The sequence below is a fragment of the Phoxinus phoxinus genome (genome assembly GCF_949152265.1).
Source record: "Phoxinus phoxinus genome assembly, chromosome: 3".
NCBI lineage: Eukaryota > Metazoa > Chordata > Actinopteri > Cypriniformes > Leuciscidae > Phoxinus > Phoxinus phoxinus.
Window position 1 is genome coordinate 33,830,213 of NC_136878.1, and position 22,311 is coordinate 33,852,523.

General features: G+C 39.9%; 1 protein-coding gene across 1 annotated transcript in view; it reads left to right on the plus strand.

The window, feature by feature from the left end:
• The window catches only part of pappab (pregnancy-associated plasma protein A, pappalysin 1b), a gene marked incomplete at its 5' end in the record, with an annotated part of 108,397 nt that overhangs the window by 61,295 nt on the left and 24,791 nt on the right, over positions 1-22,311 (plus strand). The window contains 4 exons of the mRNA XM_079606501.1: positions 4,677-4,784; positions 7,976-8,111; positions 8,236-8,449; positions 10,105-10,273. Coding sequence (XP_079462627.1) covers positions 4,677-4,784; positions 7,976-8,111; positions 8,236-8,449; positions 10,105-10,273 — 627 coding nt within the window. The remainder of the gene's footprint in view (positions 1-4,676; positions 4,785-7,975; positions 8,112-8,235; positions 8,450-10,104; positions 10,274-22,311) is intronic.

Sequence of the window (22,311 nt, forward strand, 5' to 3'; positions counted from 1 at the left end):
ATTGAGAATCACTAGATTGAGAATGTCCCTCCCACAAAAATATCACCTGTAATCGACTATAGCAAGAAGCAAATCATTATGCATGGCTGCAATGAAACTAAAGGCCAATTGATATTTTTAAAAGTCTCATTCAAACTTCCTATTTGAATAGGAAAACACATAAACACATAAAACAGACCACATTTTATGTGCTCTTTCAAGGAGAAATGGTGCCTTATTGAAATGAGGAGTTATTATTTATGAACTGTAGTGAACAGAAAAATCTCAGAACTAAAATATTGTGTTTATATTGACGATTAAGTCAGATTGAAATGTGCAGTTTTTCACAATAAATGGCTGAGAAGCACATTCTGTTAAGGAAAGATTTGAGATATAGCTCTAAACCTTCACACATGGAAGTACTAAAGAATTGGCTCTTTCTGAGGGACGTCTAAAAAACTGTGTTGTTTTACTCCCTGGATATTTCAACATGATACATTTGTAATTTTACAGTTTTATTGGCCACTTCTCCTCCTCCTCTCCCCCCTCTCATGATGTTTGTGGAGCGCGAGTCTCTTGCGCCCGAAATCGTGCAAGCTCCTGAATTAATCATGTCACAAAACTATTCCTATCACGCTGTGCGCAACCTAAGGATTTATGGCACTGAGAAATGCCCATTTTTCACAGTTGAGCTTGAATCTCATTGTTGTTTGAAAATGCGTATTGTGGCTCATAATGGGATATGGTGGCACACAGGTTACAATGACTTTGAATAGTTAGTCTTGCCAATAAACCTTTTGTGTGGAGTTTGTACTTTCGCTTCATGGTCTTGCAAGTTTTTTTTATTTTATATGAATGTAAATCTGTTCGAGATGGAAACAGACTTGCAGCTTAAGTGAAACAGTTGGTGATCAATGTTCTTCGCTTGTTGTGTGGCACAGCAGCCAACAGAGTTTCAGTACGGACTCGTCGGACTGCGTACAGTAGTGTACTTGAATCAATGGAGGGGTGGTGGTGGAATGGGGAACAGTGTCACTGAGGTTACTGAGAGAGAAGGGGAGAGAGAGAGAGAGAGAGAATCAAGGAGCGCAGAAACGAATATCCTCTCATTCTCTTTTTTGCACCCCATTTCTCCCTTTCTAAGTCTCTTTTAAGCATTACATCAGAATTCTCTAGTTTTGCAGCTAATTTTGTAACGGTTTCATTCAAATTTTATAAGGCATTTAGAGATGAAAAAGATGTTATGAATCCCCCTGCTCCAGTCAGCTCTCTCCCCGCAGAGCTGTCTTAGAGTATTGAATGAAGTGAATTGCCGGTCTCTCAATCTAATTGATGTAATATTACATCACCTCTAGATCTGTGAACTGTATGATGATTCCACTTTGAGAGACAAATTAATTTCTGTCAAGAAAGATTGTCAATACGAAATGTAAGAACGGGTGGTGAAATGTTTTAAATCGTTAAAAAAAATTAAACGATGACACTAACAAAGAATGACCTGTATTAATATTGTTTTCCTACATTGCAAAATTTTTCAGTAAAAAAAAAGATCTATATTTGCAATGTACCTGAAAATCACCAAAAAAAAAAAAAATCAACTATATTTCTAATATATATAATCAAAATGTTGAGAAGTTTATGCTTAAAACGGGGAAAAAAGTTTGTTATGGGGAGAGAAAAATAATTTCTCATTTAATGAAGCAAAACAGACAAATTATTTACAGAAAATAACAAATACAAATTCTGTATTTAATTTGAGTCATACACTCTAAAAAATGCTGGGTTGTTTCAACCTAATTTTGGGTAAAATATGGACAAACCCAGCCGTTGGGTTAAAAATGTAATGTAAAAATTTAACCCAACGGCTGGGTTTGTCCATATTTTACCCAAAATTGGGTTGAAACAACCCAGCATTTTTTAGAGTGTATGTGTAGAAGTTTAAATGAATTTAAAAACCTGAAGTTTGAAGTTATTGTTGATGTTAAACAGGGAGATACATTTTTGGAGGGGAAATGAGGTCAATGTATAGGCCAAACAGTTACCAGTACAGCTTTACTGCTGAACAAGCAGAAAACACCCTCTGGATATACTACCCCAAAAATCCTGGGGACGTCAAATTGTGCAGTGGTTGGAGACAGCAAAGCGATACCACTGCTGCCCTGATCTGCTCCCGCTGCTGTTGCACATACACAGACATCGAACATTAGTGCCATTCACTCTGTGAGGAAGCGTGCAGCTCACCAGTGTCACCTAGCGTTGCAACACTGTCACCCCACAGTTGGGTTCAAGGGGTTCAGTGAGGTTCTCTGTCACATTATTCTAGTGAAATGAAATACACTCGACACAATTCACCATGAAACATGGGCGAAAAGTTTAGAAGACTTCAACTAGGAATTAGCTGTTCAGTTAAAATGCCACTAAAGGCATTTAGATCAGTATTCATCTAAAAATGAGCTACAGTAATAAAAGAAAACAGCTTGTACATGAAAATGTGTGAATTTTTATCTATATCAAGACATAATGGAAATTAAGAAATCAATAAACAAATGTTGCATAGAAGTACCTGGTGTTTATTTCTTGAGTTTCTTTTTTTGCTCTGCCCTAAAATATATACACACATATGTCATGTTGAGCTTTTTTGTTGATATAATGTCCTGAGTTGCCCTTAATGTCAGAAAACTGTTACCGGCAGTGTACAGAACTTTCATTTGGATCCAACCCTCCCTGTTAGCTTGTATGATTGGTGAACTTAATTCTTGCACAGAGAGTCAAAAATGTTCATGTGGGTAATTCAGGAAACTAAACAGTCGTGAAACTCTAGTGAGTTCAGGCCAGTTCTAATCATATTGCGGTGTCCTCACAGTTCTCAGAAAAGAGAGTAGTAGGTCAGTTCACCCTGTTCACCCGGATTTCACTGGCTTTCAGACTGATCTGGAGTGGCACTTTAACCTGGCCACTTGTGGGGCTAATTGTAAACTTTCAGATGGTCTAAATGACCTTTTCATAGAAGCAGTAGCATATAATTGTATTTCTGTCATGACAACTCTCAGGAGATTGGTATGGTAATAGAAATTGGCGTGGTAATGGATATGGCAATGTTAATGTATTTGGTCTTGGCGGAATAGATCTGCTACACTGCTGCTGCAGAGCAAGTACAGATGCTTGCTACTGCCAATACATTCACAGACATTGCTGTGAGCATGTTAGACATGCTGCTGCTGCACATGTAACATTAAAGGAGAACTCCTGTCAATTTTAACATTGAGCTCAATTTTTAGTAAATTTGGAGTGCTGTCAATACAGAGAACAACGACAAAAATCGGTGTTGCCTACACCGTGTTATCCTCTTTTTAAAATGTGCACCCTATTGACTTGAATGGGGCAAATTTTAAACCTGCTTTTATTTCTCTTATCATACTTGATGTGTCATACAAGTGCCCAGCCATGTTGAGTGATTCCTTCAGAGTGAACACGAGTGAATCTGACTGCAGTAGATGTGAAAGATATGAATAAAAATGATGTTATTTCAGCCAGCGCACAGACCTGTATTTTCATCCTGTTTTCGGTCGAAGTCCAAAGTAGTCGATTGTCGAGTTCACGCGCGTGATCATAACTAAACCTATGCGCGTGACCTCGACAATCGACTACTTTGGACTTCGACCGAAAACAGGATGAAAATACAGGTCTGTGTGCTGGCTGAAATAACATCATTTTTATTCATATCTTTCACATGACACATCAAGGATGATAAGAGAAATAAAAGCAGGTTTAAAACTTGCCCCATTCAAGTCAATAGGGTGCAAATTTTTTAAATAGGATAACACGGTGTAGGCAACACCGATTTTTGTCGTTGTTCTCTGTATTGACAGCACTCCAAATTTACTAAAAATTGAAAAACCGGAGTTCTCCTTTAACACCCGTAGCAGATCTATACAGGTGGAGCTTGGGGAAGGTGGAGGGTTTCTGAAAGTGCGCTACAGATTGCTAACAGCAACACTACCGGTATTTGTTTGAATGTTGAGCCACAGCTCACTGGTCTGTCACTGATGCAACAGCAACCAATCAGCTGCGCTATGTAGATAAAAATGTGATCGCTACCAAATGAGTTAGACCTACCAGCCTGCGCCATCTAGAGTTTCATGCCAGAACTAGGTAATTATTTGATCAAAAATACAGTAAAAACAAAAATTTTATGAAATACAATTTAATACAAAAAAACAGTAAAAACAAAAATATTATGAAATACAGTTTTCTTATTTAATATATTGTGGTGGCAAAGCTGAATTTTCATCAGCCAGAAATCATTTTAATATGCTGATTTGCTGCTAAACTTATATTTCTTATTAATATCAATGTTGAAAACAGCGTGTGCTGCTAATCTTTTTGTGGAAACTGTTTTCTTATTTAATATATTGTGGTGGCAAAGCTGAATTTTCATCAGCCAGAAATCATTTCAATATGCTGATTTGCTGCTAAACTTATATTTCTTATTAATATCAATGTTGAAAACAGCGTGTGCTGCTAATCTTTTTGTGGAAACTGTTATACATTTTTACAGGTTTCCTATTGGAAACATGCAATTAGGACGCATATCACGTCCTCAGTTATTTGCCAAAAGTGAAATATTCAACAATTTAAATGCCGCATTCAATAAGAAAGATAAAAACAGTAAAAATATCTTGTCTTTGTTCACTCAGAGCTGTCAGTCGAAGGTGTTTGACCTGTCACATGGTGTGTCTCAGTATGCTTGGTTTCCTTGTGAGCAGTCTCAGCACCACAACTGGACTTCACAATATTGGCTAAAGGTAAGAGATGGCTAATTGTGGTGTAATTCTGTTTTTGCTTTCAGTTGAACCGATTTATGTAATATCGCATCAAGTACATAAATCATAATGTGTGATAATGTGACTTTCCTTTATTTCACCAAGTAGTACATATTCCTGAAACAACATTCTTATAAACCAATCAGATTTTCAGGTTAGAGTTTGAAACTAATACAACATTATTATCAATCTAAAGGTTTCCAATAGGAATCATGGAAAACTTCTATTTCATTAGCGAGAAATTGCTCTTTATAAGCACAATTTCTAAGAAAAAAATATATATTTTAAAAAATATGTATACTGTAATCACAAATGACTGGAAGAGTCATGAGGAATTAATTTATCTCCAAATGTAAGAGTAGTTAATGGTAAGGACTAAAGGCTTGTTCACACCAAGAACATGAACTGAGATACCAATAACTGTATTAGTGTCCATACCAACGCACAATATCATTCTGTTTATTCTAAGCATGCGCTGCAGTTCTCTTTCAAGGGAACTCGTGTTGTGTCTGAAGTTAAGGCACTATGGGAACGTAATCAGTCCAATGGAATGGAGGGACATCATACCATAGCATGTGACGTCATGACCAGGAAGCTATAAAGCACACCCGAAACCAAACAATGTCAGCTTCTGTGCCTTCAGCAAGCTCTCGGTGTTCAAAATTGGCTGTCTAGTTGGTTTTGTTTGTCCCATAGTAATCGACATAATTGTTTACGTCGATGCGTCATTGAAGCCCTACAGAGGACCATTTTTCTAGGAGTTGTTTGGGACTCGACGATGATGTAGGCAAGTCTGCTGCTCGTATCGAATCGATCCTTTTAGCCATAAACAAGATAAAGCTAAGCAACGCAATCACAGACTGTTAGGTTTGATGCCAGCTCCGTCCAACGCGATACCATTTGGCCTGCTGTACAGCAGTGGTGGCTCAAGACCACCAGGAGGGGTTAACACATTTTGCATGATCAAGGTTAAATGCAAGGGCCTTCATACCTTGGTGATGTGGAAGAAGCTTTGGTTCTTATCCCAGGGTCCCATGTAGGGAGTACCTTTTCATCACAAGACTCTTTATGACAGATGCTTCCCTCACAAATTGTGGAGCAATCATAGAGGATCGCCATCTCTCATGACACATACATTTCCTGGAGATGATGGCTGTTTTTCTGGCTTTGAAACATTTCCTTCCAGACCTCAGGGGTAATTATGTGCTTATCTGGACAGACAACACATCGGTAGTCGCCTACGTCTGTGGTCCCCTTTGCAAATTGGTGCACTAGATCCTATTGTGGTCCTAGGGCAAGCTGCTGTCACTAACATCCCTGGGTGCCTGAATCAGGGACCAGACATCCTGTCGAGGAAGGGGTTTTGGAGGGAGTTTGGTCAGGCGGACGTGGATCTGTTTGTGTCTCAAGAAGCAACCCACTGTCCGATCTGGTTCTCCCTCATGCATCCAGCCCCACTAGGGTTGGATGCCATGGTGCAGACGGACGTGGCCAAGGCTGCATCTGTATACCTTTTCTTTGATCGCTCTGCTCCCGGGAGTTCCAGGGAGGGTCTGTCGGGACGGAGTCCATCTAAAAATAATAGCACCATTCTGGCTAGCCTGAGTATGGTTTTCAGACCTGATGTCTCTCCTCAATGGCTCTCTGCGTGAGATTACATTCAGGAGGGACCTTCTGTCTCAGGCAGGGGGCACAATCTTATAAGCCCGACCAGAATTGTGGAAACTTAGGGTTTGCGACTTAACTTTGTGGGTTTGCCACTTAACTTTAGAGCTCCCTACATGAGGAAACTGTAAACCTTGAAGTGGACAGTTCACATTTCATGGTGTGAAAATCATCAGCTGGACCCAGTTTAACTGTGTGAATGGTTCCTCAGGGCTATCCCCATTCACTCTAAAGGTCTATGTGGTGGCCATAGTTGCATACCATGCCCCTTTGGGTAGGGAGTCATTGGGGAGAAACCCGTTGGTGTTACTTTTCCTTCATGGTCCTTTGAGACTGGGGCCTGCAAGCCACAGGAGGGCTCAGGCCATTGTTGTGGAAGGCCTGTCGACAGCTCCCTTTGAGCCCATTAAAGCCGTTGCAGAGAAATGTTTAACCTTGAAAACATTTTCTTCTGGCTATTACATCCCTAAAGAATGAAGGAGACCTTCAGGCCCTATTGGTTGCCCGTTTGTGTTTGGAGTTTGCACCTGGCATGGTGAAAGCTTTTCTACACTCTAAACCAGGGTACGTGCCTAAGGTCCCCACTAATGTGGCGCAGGCCTTTTGCCCTCCTTCCTTTTAGACGTGAGACCAGGAGAACCAAAACTCATTATGCCCAGGCAGGGCATTGGATGTTTGCATCCTCAGAGCTGCCCTGTAGCGAAAGTCTGATCAATTGTTTGTGTGCTTCGGGTTACATAGACGAGGCTCCCAGCAACGGATGTGCAAGTGGATAGTCAAGGCTATTTCTTTTGCATATGAGGCATATGGACAGCCTTCCCCTAAAGCTGTCAGAGCTCATTTAAACTAAAGTATGCAGCTTCCAAAGCCTTGTTGTCAGGGGTATCTCTACAAGAAGTTTGTGGTGTGGCAGGCTGGTCATTTCCACATATATTGTGAGGTTCTACGACCTAGACTTGGACACCGGGGTCTTGGGTCCTCATGTCCTAGATTGTGCTTGCCAGGATTCAAACTTGACAGGCCCTTTTCAGTACTGTGGAGTAGGAATTAACATTCCCATAGCTTCTTATCTTCCAATGCAGTGTGAGTTCCCTTGAAAAGGAGCATCTCAGGTTACAACTGTAACCATGGTTCCCTGAAAAGGATACGAGACACTGCATGCATGCCTGTGATCGACTTGCTTCGGCCAATCAGATGCTGACATTGTTTGGTCCGGATGCGCATTATAGATTCCTGGTCATAGCAGTGTAACATCCAACGCAAACATCTTGTTCCCTTACAGTTATAGTTGTGGGGTGAACTATGCTATTCTTTTATATTTAAAAAAAAATGTAGATCTACATCTTCATTGTTATCGTTCTTGGTGTGAACTGGCCTTAAGACTAGAGTTAAGAATAGGCTTATTTAATCAATAAAAGATGTTGATCCAGGAGCAAATGCTACAAGTCACAATCACCAATAAAGCAATATAAATGCCTGTTAGTGAGCATATTTTCATCTCTCAAAAGGCATATTACGCTCATCCTATGGTGGCTGCTGCTGTCATTATCCATCTGGCCGCTGATGGAACAGCTGATATCGACCAGAGACAACACAACATTACTGTTCAGCTGGTGGACACTAAGGAGCAAACCCACCCTCTTGGTCAGTCTCACCTCATCTCAATAAAATGTTAACACTCTTTCTATTCCAAGCGGAGTGTTTCTAGAAAACAAATGTGGAAGGTGAATTTTGTTTTGTATATTGTGAATTGGCTGTATGGTTGTAGGGGACTGGAGGCTGAGCTGCCGGAACAATCCAATGGTGATTCCTGTGAGTCACGACCTAAGCATTGCCTTCTACCGGACAAAAGCGATTATAGTGAGCTTCGGCTCTCCTCTGGTGGCCATCTCAGGTGTTGGTCTGCGCTCCTTTCAATATTTTGACCCCATCACTATCAGCGGCTGCCAGAGCAATGAAATCTATAACCCCATGGGCCAAAGGTGAGTAGATAATCTACCATTGATCCCTCTCATGACAGTGTAGAGAATACATGTTTTGCCAGATCATCAGCATATCTAACTAGCGCTTAGATGTGGTCTAAGATCAGATATTACATATGTCTAATGCAATAGTGACAGTTCCTGAAGATATGTTGATGACACTTTTCTTTTAATCCTCTATTGCACAATGTGTGGTAATGAATACATTTTCTTCACTTTGCAAGCACATGCTGAATGAAAGATGGCAATAAAATGATTAATAATAAAGGGATGACTTTGAACAATAGAAAGCTTTTTCTTGGTCACGCTACATCCTGACAGTCATCAGCAAAGCTTTTTGTTTTTCACCCATTAAAAATATGATTCACATTTGTTATGAGCAAACTTTATTTAAACACATTTATAGTGATATAAATTATTTGTTTGGTATGCGAGATCGCAAAATGTGTTTTTTTGTTAAATAATTAATTTTTGCAACAGTGGAAGTGATACGGATGGCAGTAATGTTGGTCTATTTTATTTATTTATTATTATTTATTTATTTTTATCTATATTATTGTATTAGTGGTGATCACAGTAAAACGCTGTATCCATTTAACATTTAAGTAACATTTAAAAACAAAAAAGTTTAAGATAGGGCCCCATTTTCTGTCATGTAATAGTTAGTAAAGTTTTGATTAATTCATTTCCAGTGTTGCACAGTTTTGCTTTCATAAAGGTGCGGTCACATTGACGAAAATGTTATGCTGTCAACAGTATGCAGCAACAGTAGTCATTTTCAAACCAAGGCTGCATCCGAAATCGCATACTTCCCTAGTAGGTAGAAAAACAGCATGTGACAAAAGGAATATGTCCAAATTCACAGTACTCATAAAAGAGTAGGCAAAGTGTGCATACAATGGACACTTTACCCATAAGGCCACGGGAATGAATGGCAGTCAAGTCATGTATTCATGACAGTGAAGCAACGTAACTGACGCTGGTAGGTCACATGATAATTACAACATGGTGAACGTAGTATGTCCAGATTACATTCATACTACACACATTCACATTATATAGAACATACTTCTTTAGCAGTTGTGAAGTAATTGCTTATTTAAAATAAGTATTTACTCAAGAGAGTATGTGATTTTGGAAGCAGTCCAAGTGTAAAGTTTACTTTTTCATGTGACACAGTTTCTAGTTTGTTTCCTTTGATTGTTGTATTGTCTCATAATAATTATCTCATTAGTTCCCTTTGTTTGATCAATGCATTTATACCCTGTGTTCTACCTTAGTGTATGTCCGTCTTCGTTTACAAATGAGTTTTGTTGTGTTTCTCCATGTGTACCTTGTATACAGTATATCATTAAAGCCTGTTCCAGTGTATTCTCCTTCATGATGCAATTCATTAATACAACCAGCCTGTGACGCCAAGCAGCTTTTCTGTCTGTCACGTGACCAGCTTGTACAATTCCTTTTGAATTGACAGGATTTCCCCCACAAAAATTTGCAGAATAATGGTAAATGTGGCCGCACCTTAATAGAAGCAATAGAGGGTTAAAGTAAAATATATAATTGGTGTAAAAGGAAATTACCTTTACACAGTAAAAATGATAAGATAATTTAACTTTATATCCTCATAATACATGCTAATGTCTGTAATCCCTCAGTTGCGTTCATTACTCGTGTGATGCCATTGAATGTCAGAAGCCGATGGTCAGTAATGCAGAGATGAAGTGTAACAATCCTGGATACTTCAATGGAGCTCGCTGCACCATCACCTGCAACCGAGGATATACGCTGAAAATACACCGTGATGATGATATCATCAAAACACAGGTAATACAGTTTCGTTAATTCCTTGTTTTATATTTGTGGATGTTACAGTACACTGTGTGTGTAAGTGTGTGCTCACTCTGTGTTTTTCCTGCAATAAAATGTCTTACATTTTTTGCAGAGTATTTTGACCAGGTTTCATAGAGAAGCACACAACACAAACATACACAGCTACACTCGTACACACACAGCGGTTTATATTAATTTAAACAATAATCTTTGACTCATGCCCTGACCACATACAGAGAAAGTAGCAGTAAAGATTTATGGCTCACGTAGGGTTTGCTAACCAAACTGTGAGACGGTAAGTGAATGGTCACAATAGCTGGCGCTCAGGCCAGTGGGCTTTGTTATTGGCTTGATGTTGTTTTTATGTCTTTCTCTCTGCCTGGAACTGCTGGATGTGTTCCCCATGTGGCTCAAATAAAAAAAGAAGCTGTAGATTTTTCATAAACATTACTCTCACTCTCTCCCTTCCCTCTGACTGGAAGTTTTTTTGTTGGTTTTGCTGTTGTTATTGTAATAGGCTAGAGAAACAATTTGACTAAACAGAAACCTCAAAAGTAATCTGTGAGTGATGGAAAGGAAGTTTCCTTCCAGAAATCACTGTCTGGCTAACACAGACACACTACTTTTTTTCCCCCTTCAGCATATGGCTGCATCCTTTTGTACTTACATATCAGTGAGTTTATTCTTGCTTTTGGAAATTTCCTAACAAATTTGATTCTTCTGTTTGGTTCTTTGTAATATTACATTTACAAATAATTGTGTTACAAATACAATTATTTTAACTTAAAAATATTTTTTGTAACATAAATATATTTACTAGTGTATAGTCACTTTTGATCAATGTAATGTGTTATTTTTGAAAAAAGTATAAAAGTATTAATGTCTATAAAAAAAAAATCTTAATGACCCTAAACATTTGAACACTTGTGTACTGTAATACCAGTCAGAAAATCCTTGTTAAACACAGACCTCTCAGCTAATTTATTAGTCAGAAAGTGTGATTCATTGAGTTGCGGACAATCAGTTTAAATCACAAAAAAAATTATATTTTGCCAGACCAGATTCCGTAGAACAGTTTACTAGTTAACTATTTTTGTCTTCTGATGTCATAAAAATGTCTAGCAAATCATTGGTGTCCATTCACAAGTCTCATAAGGCTCTGCCTTGTTTCTGCGTACCTGTTGATGATGGTCTGCTTGTGTCTTGCGTGTGTGCCTTGCACATCTGTTAATTGAGCTTACATTTTCTGGTTCACTGCTGTTTGAATGTGTGAAGAAAGTGTCAGAGTGTAGTCAGTCAGTATGCAATTTGTTCAAGTCTATTTGACATCAAAACAGTGGAGCATCATGCTCAACCGCCACCACACTCCCCGAGGACTTTGTTTAAATTAAGGCACGGATCAGTGGCACTGCAGATCTGCCGGCCCAGTACGCCCTTGCTAAGCAACGGGCAGCGATTACTGCAACCCGTTGACCTCGGTCTTCCACACAAAAGGCCAGTGGTGGCAATGGCAATTCTTTACCCCACTCCACCTGGCCAAGTGTTTTGCGCTGTACTAACTCCACAAACCCCCAGCCATCCTTCACCCCACCCATTCACAAAGAACGTTTTGGGCCATTTGCAGCTCAAGCAACTCTGTTCTGTTTTCCAGCGCTTGTTCTCTTAAGATATTGACAGAAGGAGAACAAGGGGAAGAAAGAAAGGGGAAAATACTAGCGTAAAAAAAAGACGAGAAAGTGCTGTGTGTTCTTTGTAAGCACTTGGGCTCTACTGTATGTTGGGTGGGTTTTTGCCAGCAGCCGCAGTCGACTGAGAAGCTTGGCCTGTGAGTTATTACGCATTTGGAAGGAAAGGCAGCAGGCAGTTTTTCTCTGCTTTTGGGAGGGCTCAGCTTATTTAACAGCGGTGCACATTGGGGTCCAGGGCTGGGGGCTTCAGGGGCCATTGGGGAAATGTCTAGTCCGGTTATGTAAGGTAAGAGGGGATAGTTTTCATAAAGATGGCCACGGCTGTTACAGGAACTGCAGTAGTGCTACATTTACAACACTACACTGTAAAATTAAAAGAAAAAGAAAAAACCGAGTCCTGAAATAACATTGCACTCCTTTCTCCATCACTTATCTATTTAAAATGCACCCATAATCCCTATATATATTTTCTATATTTTCATAATTTTTTTAATTTATTTTTATTTCAGTTTTAGTCATTTTAGTACTTAAACTTTTTTTCAGTTAGTTGCCAAAACAACATTTCTAATTTTCAATCACGTTTTTTAAGTTTCCTTTCGAAGTGGAACTTTGACGCTATGGGGAACGCCCTCAGCTTGATCAGTGTCAAACATTTGACAAGTGGCAGAAGTTATTTCATATATTATAAGTCTTTGATTCCTAAAGTACCTGGTTTAAATGATTGAGTTACACCTATATATTTTAATGCTTCTATTTAGAATTTTAGAGAACTGACTAATTCTAACGTGCATATGATTATTTAGTTTCTTAATAGTTCAAGCGCAAAGGATTCAAATGGGATGGATACAATGCTTTTTAAAACCTATAAAGAAGCACTCATTCCTCCCATTTGTTTTGTTTTTTTAATTGGTCTATAAATGTTTCTAAGTGCTTGGAAAACTGCAATAACTGCAATGTTCAAATCAGGTGATCACATGGCTATTAGCAATTATAGACCAATTAGAGTATCCTACCAGCAGTTTCTAAAATTGTATGTGATAAAATGCACATGAACATCAGCACAACTCGTAATTATGAGTTTTGGTAACTTTGGATGTTCTTAAGAGTTTCCGAGTTAGGTGCGTGACGATGAGAAAACATGTCAGAGGCAATCATGCAGAGTCTGCCCTAGTGGGGGGAAAACCCTATGCCAAAATGTATTTAAAATAGGCCTACATTTATTTCATACTAACTATACTACAAACCCATTCATATATTTAATGACATATTGCTTGAGACTTACTGATCAATTAAAATTAAACTTTATTTGGAGTTCTTCTTTATTGCACAATGTATATTTCTTAATATTAAGCCTATGTGTTTAAATATCACTATTAGTAAGGATAGTGTAATCACTGTATAATTTAAATGCAAGATATTTAAAGTGTACCTAAAGTAAACAATCGCCTGTGCCACGCTGCTCTGGCCCTGCTGCTGCTGAGGCAGCGTGACGACTACACTCGTAGGTGTTGCAATTTGAGCTGGCCGAGGAAATCGGGGTAGTAGTGAATATTTACCATTTTCGTTAGGCGAGTTCAAGCTATCTTCTTGATTTAGAAGCTCGCTCAGTGGGTTCTTCTGATCACGCAGAAAGCATGTTGCTGGTGCCAGACCTTCATACTGAGGTAGAGAAGTCTTGGAAGAAACCATACTTGGCTCATGCCTTTTTCTTTCCAGGGTTGAGTTAGCCGTCTTCACTTAAAGCTCCAGCCTTGCCCTCGAAGCTGTGCCAAACCACCGCGTGGCTTGTATGGAAGGCGTATGTGGCAGCAGGCCAGACCGGTAATGCTCTGTAGAAGCATCCTCTTCAGAGGCCTAGGTGATGTTAGCTTGGGCACACCTTTACATGTGCTGCTTTCATTTGCCTTCCACAGTCAGTGTTGCATATGGGCCTACCTTTAGAGTAAGAGCAAGCTAAATGAGACTAAGGCACCTTACTCCCTGAATCTCATTTATCTCCCTTCCCTGTTCATTTTTGGGTCTGGAAGCAAGAGTATCTCTCTTGGGAAGCACTCTATTCACATTTAGTTGCCAAATGAGCGCAAGTAAGGTACTTTGGCTCTGAATAGGGTTTGAAGAGTCCTAACTCCCCTGTAGTTCCTGCAGGGTTAAAAAAGAATGGCCTTTTGATTGTTTGGATTTATTTACAACACAACATAATCCAAAGATACACAACAAAGGAGAAAAAAGCACATTATTGAACACACTCATCTAAAGACAGAGCCTTGAACAGTCACACTCCTTTGTGCCATTGAAACATAGTACATACCTGTCATTTCCAAGGTGTTTTATTTAAAATTTTTACCATGTTCATAAGTCAGCAGGGCTCAGCAGTGGCATCTGGTCCCTGTAAACAAAACAAAAAACAAAACAACTGTAAACATGCTGATATCAAGAGAAATTATTGGGCTGCACGATTTTGGGAATACATTTGAGATTTTTCTGGTTAAAATTGCAATTTAAAATGTACAAATATATATATATATATATACCACAAACCTCCACAAAGATCCACAAACCTGTGTCGCGGTGTGAGAAGGCCTTGTCACGACACACCCCTTCCAACTCCCAAAGTTATCCTTCCCGTCCAGGTCCAATGCTACCTCATCTTTAAATTACTATTAGTATTATTTGAAGTTAACATTATAAAATACGTAGAAACACCACAAAACTAGTTGAGGATCAATTCTTTAATTTTACCTGCAACGGCTGTTTCACACCGCAAGCGTAAGCGGTACGTGAGCAGCGCATATTTTTTTTGCCGTGCATGTTAATCAATGAGTGCATTCACACCGGGAGCAGGAGCAGCGTGTGAGCGTTAATCAGGAGCGTCGTGTGAGCAACTGTGAAGCGGGGTTTCGGCGCTTAGTCTATTTTTGCTGGGCTGCTCACACTCAATTAAAGTGAAAGCATGCTTTTGATGGACAAAATAAATATGATTTCACACAAAAAGTGCCCAATGCACTGAATAAATATATCTAGTGAGTTTTAACAAGTACTGGAGTAGGCAAACTAAAGAAAATGAAGACTCACAAATATTTATAGAAGATTTATCTGTAGGTAAACAAAAATGTATTCTCAAAATCTCTCTTTCCCTTGTCGTTCAGTCAGTCTCAACGTACTGTACGTCGTGGCCGACTGATAGGAATCTCACTAGAGAGGCCAATCTACTTCAATTGAAACTATAACAAGCCAATACACATTATCGTGCAATCATTTGCATCAGCTGTTCAGCCTCGCAACGCGGGTATATAACGAGCGGCTGGGGTGATTGCACTTCAGCTTTTTGCTTCGGAGCCAAGCACTTTGATGCTTTCTTCAAACCTGTCAAGTCAGCTTTGTGAAACGAGACAAGCCTCTTCAGGACCTCTCCACTTTGGTGCGGGTGTGACAGAAGTGTGACGGCATCGCGGCACTCGCCGGGTGACAATCACACCGACGTGCCACCAGACCTTCAGCCCATGGTCAGACCCCTTGTTCCTGCGGGCAGGAGTCCCCTTGGAACAGGTGTCCAAGCATGCTGTGGTATTCACAGATGCCTCTGCTACCGGCTGGGGTGCCACGTACAACGGGGAAACAACTGTTTCTCAATATACATTCTTGTCTGTACTTGTGTTCTTGTGGACTTGTGAAACGTCATCAATCGCTGCCCAAGTACTGTTCCAATTCAAAGTTCACATTTAGCCAAGTCCAGTTCAAATCCCCGGATGTGTTCTTGATCCGCCCCTTTTACAGAGGATGCATCGAGAGGTGACTTGTGCGGACTTGAGACAGACAGGTATCCCAGAATGCATCTCGCACCAACAGCAAGCGTCAATAGCAGAGGAGAAAACCCCCGTAATATCAAAATACTACTGTTATTGTGTCACGAAATGTAATTTTAAGAGTGTTTCAGTCGAGAATGTAGTTTTTTTAAAGCTCAAATCTGTGGTTTATTTATAAAGATAGCGCCTATTTGAAAAATGTATGACGTTTTCGGAGTTGTGAGATCCAGGCGATCACCGGGCGTTCAGCGCTCATTACCTCCCACTGCCAGCATTTTTACACCCTGACCGAGGGAACACTCGGCACGGAGGCACTGGCACACAGCTGGCCCCGGGGCCTCCGCAAATATGCATTTCCCCAGTGAGCCTATGGTTCCCAGAACTCATGCTCCTTGTGACAGTCCCTCCCTGGCCCATTCCTCTGAGGAAGGACCTTCTGACCCTATGGTGACCCTATTCTTACCCTATGGCAAGAGCCCTTCCTCTATGCACCTCTTGTATTCCCATCCCTTTTGATGAAATGAGAGCCTTTTCTCCCCCTGAGAAGTAGTGGTGAATCCAAAGGTTGTAGTCAAGTACTCCCTTTGGATAAGCGTCCGGAACTCTGGAAACTCCATGTCTGGTCCCTGGACGGGACGTGGAGGTTCTAGGTGACTTACCCCTAGAGGTACTTAACACCATCACTTCTGCAATGGCGCCCACCACGAGACCTGTGTACGCCTTGAAGTGGAACCTGTTCGTCGAGTGGTGCTCTTCTCGCTGAGAAGACCCCCGAAGATGTTCGATACGGTCCGTGCTTTCCTTCTTGCAGCAAGGGCTGGAGCGAAGGCTGTCTCCCTCCACCCTCAAAGTACATGCTGCCAAGGCTGATTTCAGCCTATCATGACCACATAGATGGCAAAACAGTAGGAAAGCATGACCTGGTCGTTAGGTTCCTTAGGGGGGGTGAGACGATTAAATCCTCCTGGTCCCACCTCCATTCCCTCCTGGGACCTTTCCCTGGTGCTTCAAGCCCTTCAGGATGCTTCCTTTGAGCTGATGCAATCAGCAGACTTGAAGCTTCTCTCCATGAAGACTTTGCTGCTGGTTGCACTAGCCTCTGTCAAGAGGGTGGACAGAACTCGACCTCAGACCAACTCTTTGTCTGTTATGGAGGCCAGCAGAAGGGAAAGACTGTCACCAAGCAGAGGATGGCCATTTGGATAGTGAATGCCCGCTCAGGTTGCATGCACACTCCACGAGAGGCGTTGCATCCTCCTGGGCACTGGCACGTGGCTCCTTGCTAACAGATATCTCTAGAGCTGCGGGTACGTTCGCTAGATACTATAGCTCCTGGCTTTTTATGACAGCAGTTGCTCAATTAGTGCTTGTACTGTAGGTCTCTGAGCAGGTCGACGAGACAACTTGGTACATAAGTAGATATTTAGCTCCCCTGCAGTTTCATTGGGGATTGAGTTGAAGTGGCAAGAGCCCTTCCTCTGCACCTTTTGTATTCTCATCCCTTTTGATGAAGTGAGAGCCTTTTCTCCCCCTGAGAAGTAGTGGTGAATCAAAGGTTGTAGTCAAGTACTCCCTTTGGATAAGCGTTAGAGCTCTGCTCTTGGTACATTTAGGTTTTACCTGCCCTGCGAGGGAGGGAAAGGTTATAAGGCCGGGACTTCCCTTTCAATAGCGCATTGAAGCTGAATTTTTCTAATGCTATTAGAGAAATTAAAACTTAGGGAGTGGAATCACTAAGCAGTCTATCCCTTTATTTACACTGCACATGTCTGTGGCACATCCAGAGCTGATTGTGAATGCTCAAGTAAATACTTGTGTTTATAACAGCCGCACCGCGGCACGTTTCAGAAACAGCCCAGAAGCGGCTCTCCCCACTGCTTGGCTAAAGATAAGTGCCTGGTCTATTTTTGACAGACGCCGCGTCCAAGCCGCACAGGCACTGTATGTGAAATATAGATAAAAGATAACTGAGGATGTATTTTAAACAACCAAAACACAGCTACAAATCTTCTATCCTTGTCATTCATAACTGAACTGGAGTTTTAAGTGTATTAACAACAAAGTAGGACATAGCAATAAACATAACAATAAAAACAATTAAACAGGACAAACATAACTACAGTATTTAGCCAACTTTACCATGATAGAACCCCAAAAATGAAGAAGAATAAAAAATTCAGAAAAACAACGTCAGACATGCAAATCTCATGGTCTCGCGAATCCAGTTCGAAGCAAGCTTCACTTCTGAAATGCTCCTGGTGTGAGTTGGCACCGCAACAAAACCGCTTGGGGGTTGACAAGCCTTGACTATATCTGATTGACCTGTAGTGTCAAATTATTTTAATATCCACTATGGTCTGTATACTCAGCCTAGTGAGGCAGGAATCTGCCGCGTCAAAGTTCCACTTCGAAAGGGAATATCTCAGGTTACGACTGTAACCCTGGATCCCTAAGAAGGGGAATCAAGACACAGCATCTCGTTGCATGCATCAGGTTGCCTGCACGTCTGCTTCAGACAAAAGAGTTGATGAGATATTTTGCAGACACCCTCTTGTACTCGAGGGAAATCCACTCATGACATTATAGACTGGCATTGGTCAATAGATTGGTGTGTTTAGTACACGTGTTCAGACACCAATCACGCTAAGGGTTTACCCCATAGCGTCGACTCCAGACGCCACATCTCATTTCCCTTCTCAGGGAACCAGGGTTACAGTCGTCTGAGACGACTAATATTTATATTTTTTTATTTCGACTTCATTTCAATTAACAAAAATATTTGTAATAGTTTTTGTTTTAGTTAATGATAACAACACTGATTTGATGCCCTTCTGCAGTGATGGTATAGTTATATGTATATTTGTAGATATGTTGCACTAAAAATTGTACCAACAATGTCACAGTTTCATTGTGTCTTGGTTTTTGTTTCGGGTTTCAATGACTCAATGACAATTACTTATTTTGCTTCTCTTTGTTTTCCTGCTTCCTTTGTCTTGACTTTTCCGAACTTGCCATTCATCATTTGTTGCTATGGTGATTCATTGTGTTAATAATTACATCACACCTGTTGGCCTTTTAGTTCATTAGCATGTGTATTTAAGTCCTTCCGTTTCCTCAGTTCGTTGTCTGGTGTTGTTTGTGCACACTACCTTGCCTTCTATGGATTTGATTATTCTACTCATAGCGGTTTAATAAAGTTATTGTGCTGTTTACTAGCTAATTTCATCCTAGTCTTCTTCGTGGACCTGTATATGTGACAAACATTCAGTGCTTAAAAAAACAAAAACATTAGCTGAATAATTTATCCAGATTTTTTTATAATTAATAATAATACATTCATTACATGTATTTTTAGAAGATTAAAACATTGTATAGTATATGAATGAATTAATGGCTTTATTTTGAACATGTAAAAATACTACAATAAAAGCTAATAGACAAAAACAAATATTTTTTTTTTTAAATAAAATAAAAAACAAAACAATATAATCTTGTACATGTCCGAAAAGGAGTAGGAAGATGCAGTTCTCCACTACTCGTTAATAATCAACAGATTGGCTTCATAATTATATCATCTTAATCCTATCTTAATGCATTATTTTCAATTTACTACATATATTTAAATGTTTATCCCCACACACTTCAAATTCAAAGGAAACATACATTATGTACAAATGTAAAAAAAAAAAAAACATTTATCTTTCTCTCATATAAAATATCTCTTTCAGTCAAAGATATATTCTTTCAGTCAAAGATATATTCTTTATTCTTATTTTTATTTTACCTTTTAAAGAGTATTATTATTTACATTTTAGATTCAGTTTTTATATCAGATTGGCTGAGCAGCGTTCCAGGAGTGCTGATTTCATAGACAACCAACAGTTGATCCTGCTTTGGCTTCTTTCAAACTATTTTCAGTGCAAAAAATAAATACACAAATAATAATAATAAAGATCTGGACATACTGTGTGGGTGTGCATATTAAATAATGTCTAATTGTAAATGGTCATTTAGAAAATTGTGTCATGACAGTTTCAGTGTTTACCCTACAAAATGTGACCATATTAAGCTTTGCGTGTAAGCCTTCGTACCTTTACAGAGCGAAAGTCATTACAGCTTATCAGTCATCTCCAAGGAGCTCATAATATGTGTTCCTAAAGGCTTTAGTCAGAGACAAATGAGCCATTTCATCATTAACCTGTTACCGTAACATCATTAAGAGGATGCCAATATGGTCCTATTGAAAAAAAAAAAAGACAGACAGAGATAGATGTGTTTATAAGATTGTTAGCCAAGCCAAGCATCGAGGGTTACGATCTCGCAACCCATCATGAACGGAGGACAGTTTTGTGAGCTGATAATACAGCAACAACCACCACTACAGTGTCATGTCTTTGTGTCCGCAGCTTCCTGGCCGCCGGCCCCTTGTTTTTGCCAAGGTGTTATTGAAAGCAGAGCATGTCCTGAAATCACTGTTAGGCAAACAACATTTCAACAGTGCAAAGGGAAATGGAGAGCTTGAGGTTTGCTTTACCCCCTGTTTTCTTTTTCTTTTTTTTCAGCGCTTCTGCATGTTTGTGCGTATGTGTGTTTCGAGCGTGTTTGCTTACGTGTGTACTATGCATTCGTGTGTGTGCGCACGTGGAGCGAGAAACACAGGATGGGGCAGGGGTGTAGAAGAAAAGCCAACAGAGGCATCTGTGTTGAATTAGGCACAGTAGTCAGTGGTAGTTAAATACTCAGTGGAGGAGGAATCAGCAGCTGTAAAGTTTTAAAAGAAGGAAACTCCGCACGCAGACACCCCCCTCCGCAACTTGCCACCCCCCAATGTGACGGCAGTCCCCTTCCCCTATGTAAACCAGAACGGCCTGTCATGGTATAACTTCAAGCAGGAGCAACGTGTATTTGTGTGTGTTTTCGTTTGTGCATGTAACACGGATTATATGCCATACAGGTGGGCATTTAAACAGCCCCCTGCATGTGTGTTTCTTCAGTTCAACCACAACAGTTTATGTTTTCCTTTTCGTCCCACACAGCCCCTGCGACTGTGGTCATTTCTTTTACTGCTCTTGTAATGCAGCCAGTGTCGGCTAATAAACCTTGTGTCTAAACTGCTATTGAGCTTTGCAATGGCTTTGAGAGAGCCAGAGATGTCTGGGCAGGGAAAATTAGATGACGCTTTTATGTACTTCTGTAGCCTCTCACAGGTTTTATAAAGAAGGCAGGTATGTGCACTAACACGCTCTATGGCATTATAGACGGCAGCCTCTCTGACCCTAGGGGGAGATGTTGAGTAGATTGTGACTGCTGATCTGTTTGAGATTTTATTGAGCCAGCGATATGAGGTTAAAAAAAAAGAAAAAGAAAAGAGTATTTTATTACACTGCTGCCCTCACATGAAGAAGTGAAATTGAGACCTTAATAAACAGTTGTTCTGTTATCATTTATTTTGATTAGTTAGCTTTTGCTTCACTTAATTTAGTTTTGTCCATTTTTGTCTTTTGTCTTGTACTCAAGTTTAGTTAGTTTTCTGTTTTCAGTTTGTTTGTTTTTTTTAGTTTATTTGTTTGTTTGTTTGTTTGTTTTTAACGTTTTTTACTTACTAACTTTTTTGCTTTGCTTAATTTTGCTTTGTTTGTTTTGCCTGCCTTTTTACTTTTATCTTTTGCTTCTGCTTCATTTTTAGTTTTTGTTCTTTTTACTTAGTTTTTTTTACTTTTAGCTTTTGCTTAATTTTTTTAGTTTTGTTTTACCTTTACTTTATTTTGCGTAGTTTAATTTTAGCTTTTGCTTGGCTTAGTTTATTTTAATTCAGCTTTGCTGAGTTTAATTTAGTTTTTCTTTGTTTTGTTTTGCTTAGTTTTATTGTTGTGCTTACTTTAGTTTTGTTTTTGATCTTTTGCACCCCCCCCCCCCCCCCCCAACAAAATTGTTGTTGTTTTTTTCAGATATTCACCTCAAATATTCACGACTCACACTTACATGGTGAGCTGTTTTCAATAAGAGCTTCAGCACAAAAAAAAAAAAAAAAAAAAAGGAAGAGGGAAAGAAGGGGGCAAAAAGTGTTTTGTAACTGTGTCTGGATTGCATTTCAAATGCTTCCCGCTGCTTTGCTCAGTTTTAGGTGCTGGTACATTTCCTGAGAGGGTACAGAACATTAGATAAGCTCACCACATTCCAGCCCATTTAAATCTGCAATTTCAAATAAAGAGAAAGGAGACGAGAGAAGAAAAGTGGCCTGGGTCACACAACTAAAACGCTGTTCATACATCTTGATGTTTTGTTTTGTGGATGCAAGTTAAAGAACATTTGCCACAATAATCTGTGCCTTGCCAGCAAAAACTGTTTGGCTTCACAGAAATTGTTTCAATAAACATAGCTGACATCTTTTTTTTTTTTTTTACCAACCAGCTTTCACCACTTGTCATAAACAAAATGAAAACTCTGGAGAAGTGCATGTTTTACTCTGTGCTTCACTGAAACAGTCTGGATTCTATGCCCACCTACAGCCTGTGTCCAATCCGCTGGGTATGGTTCATGT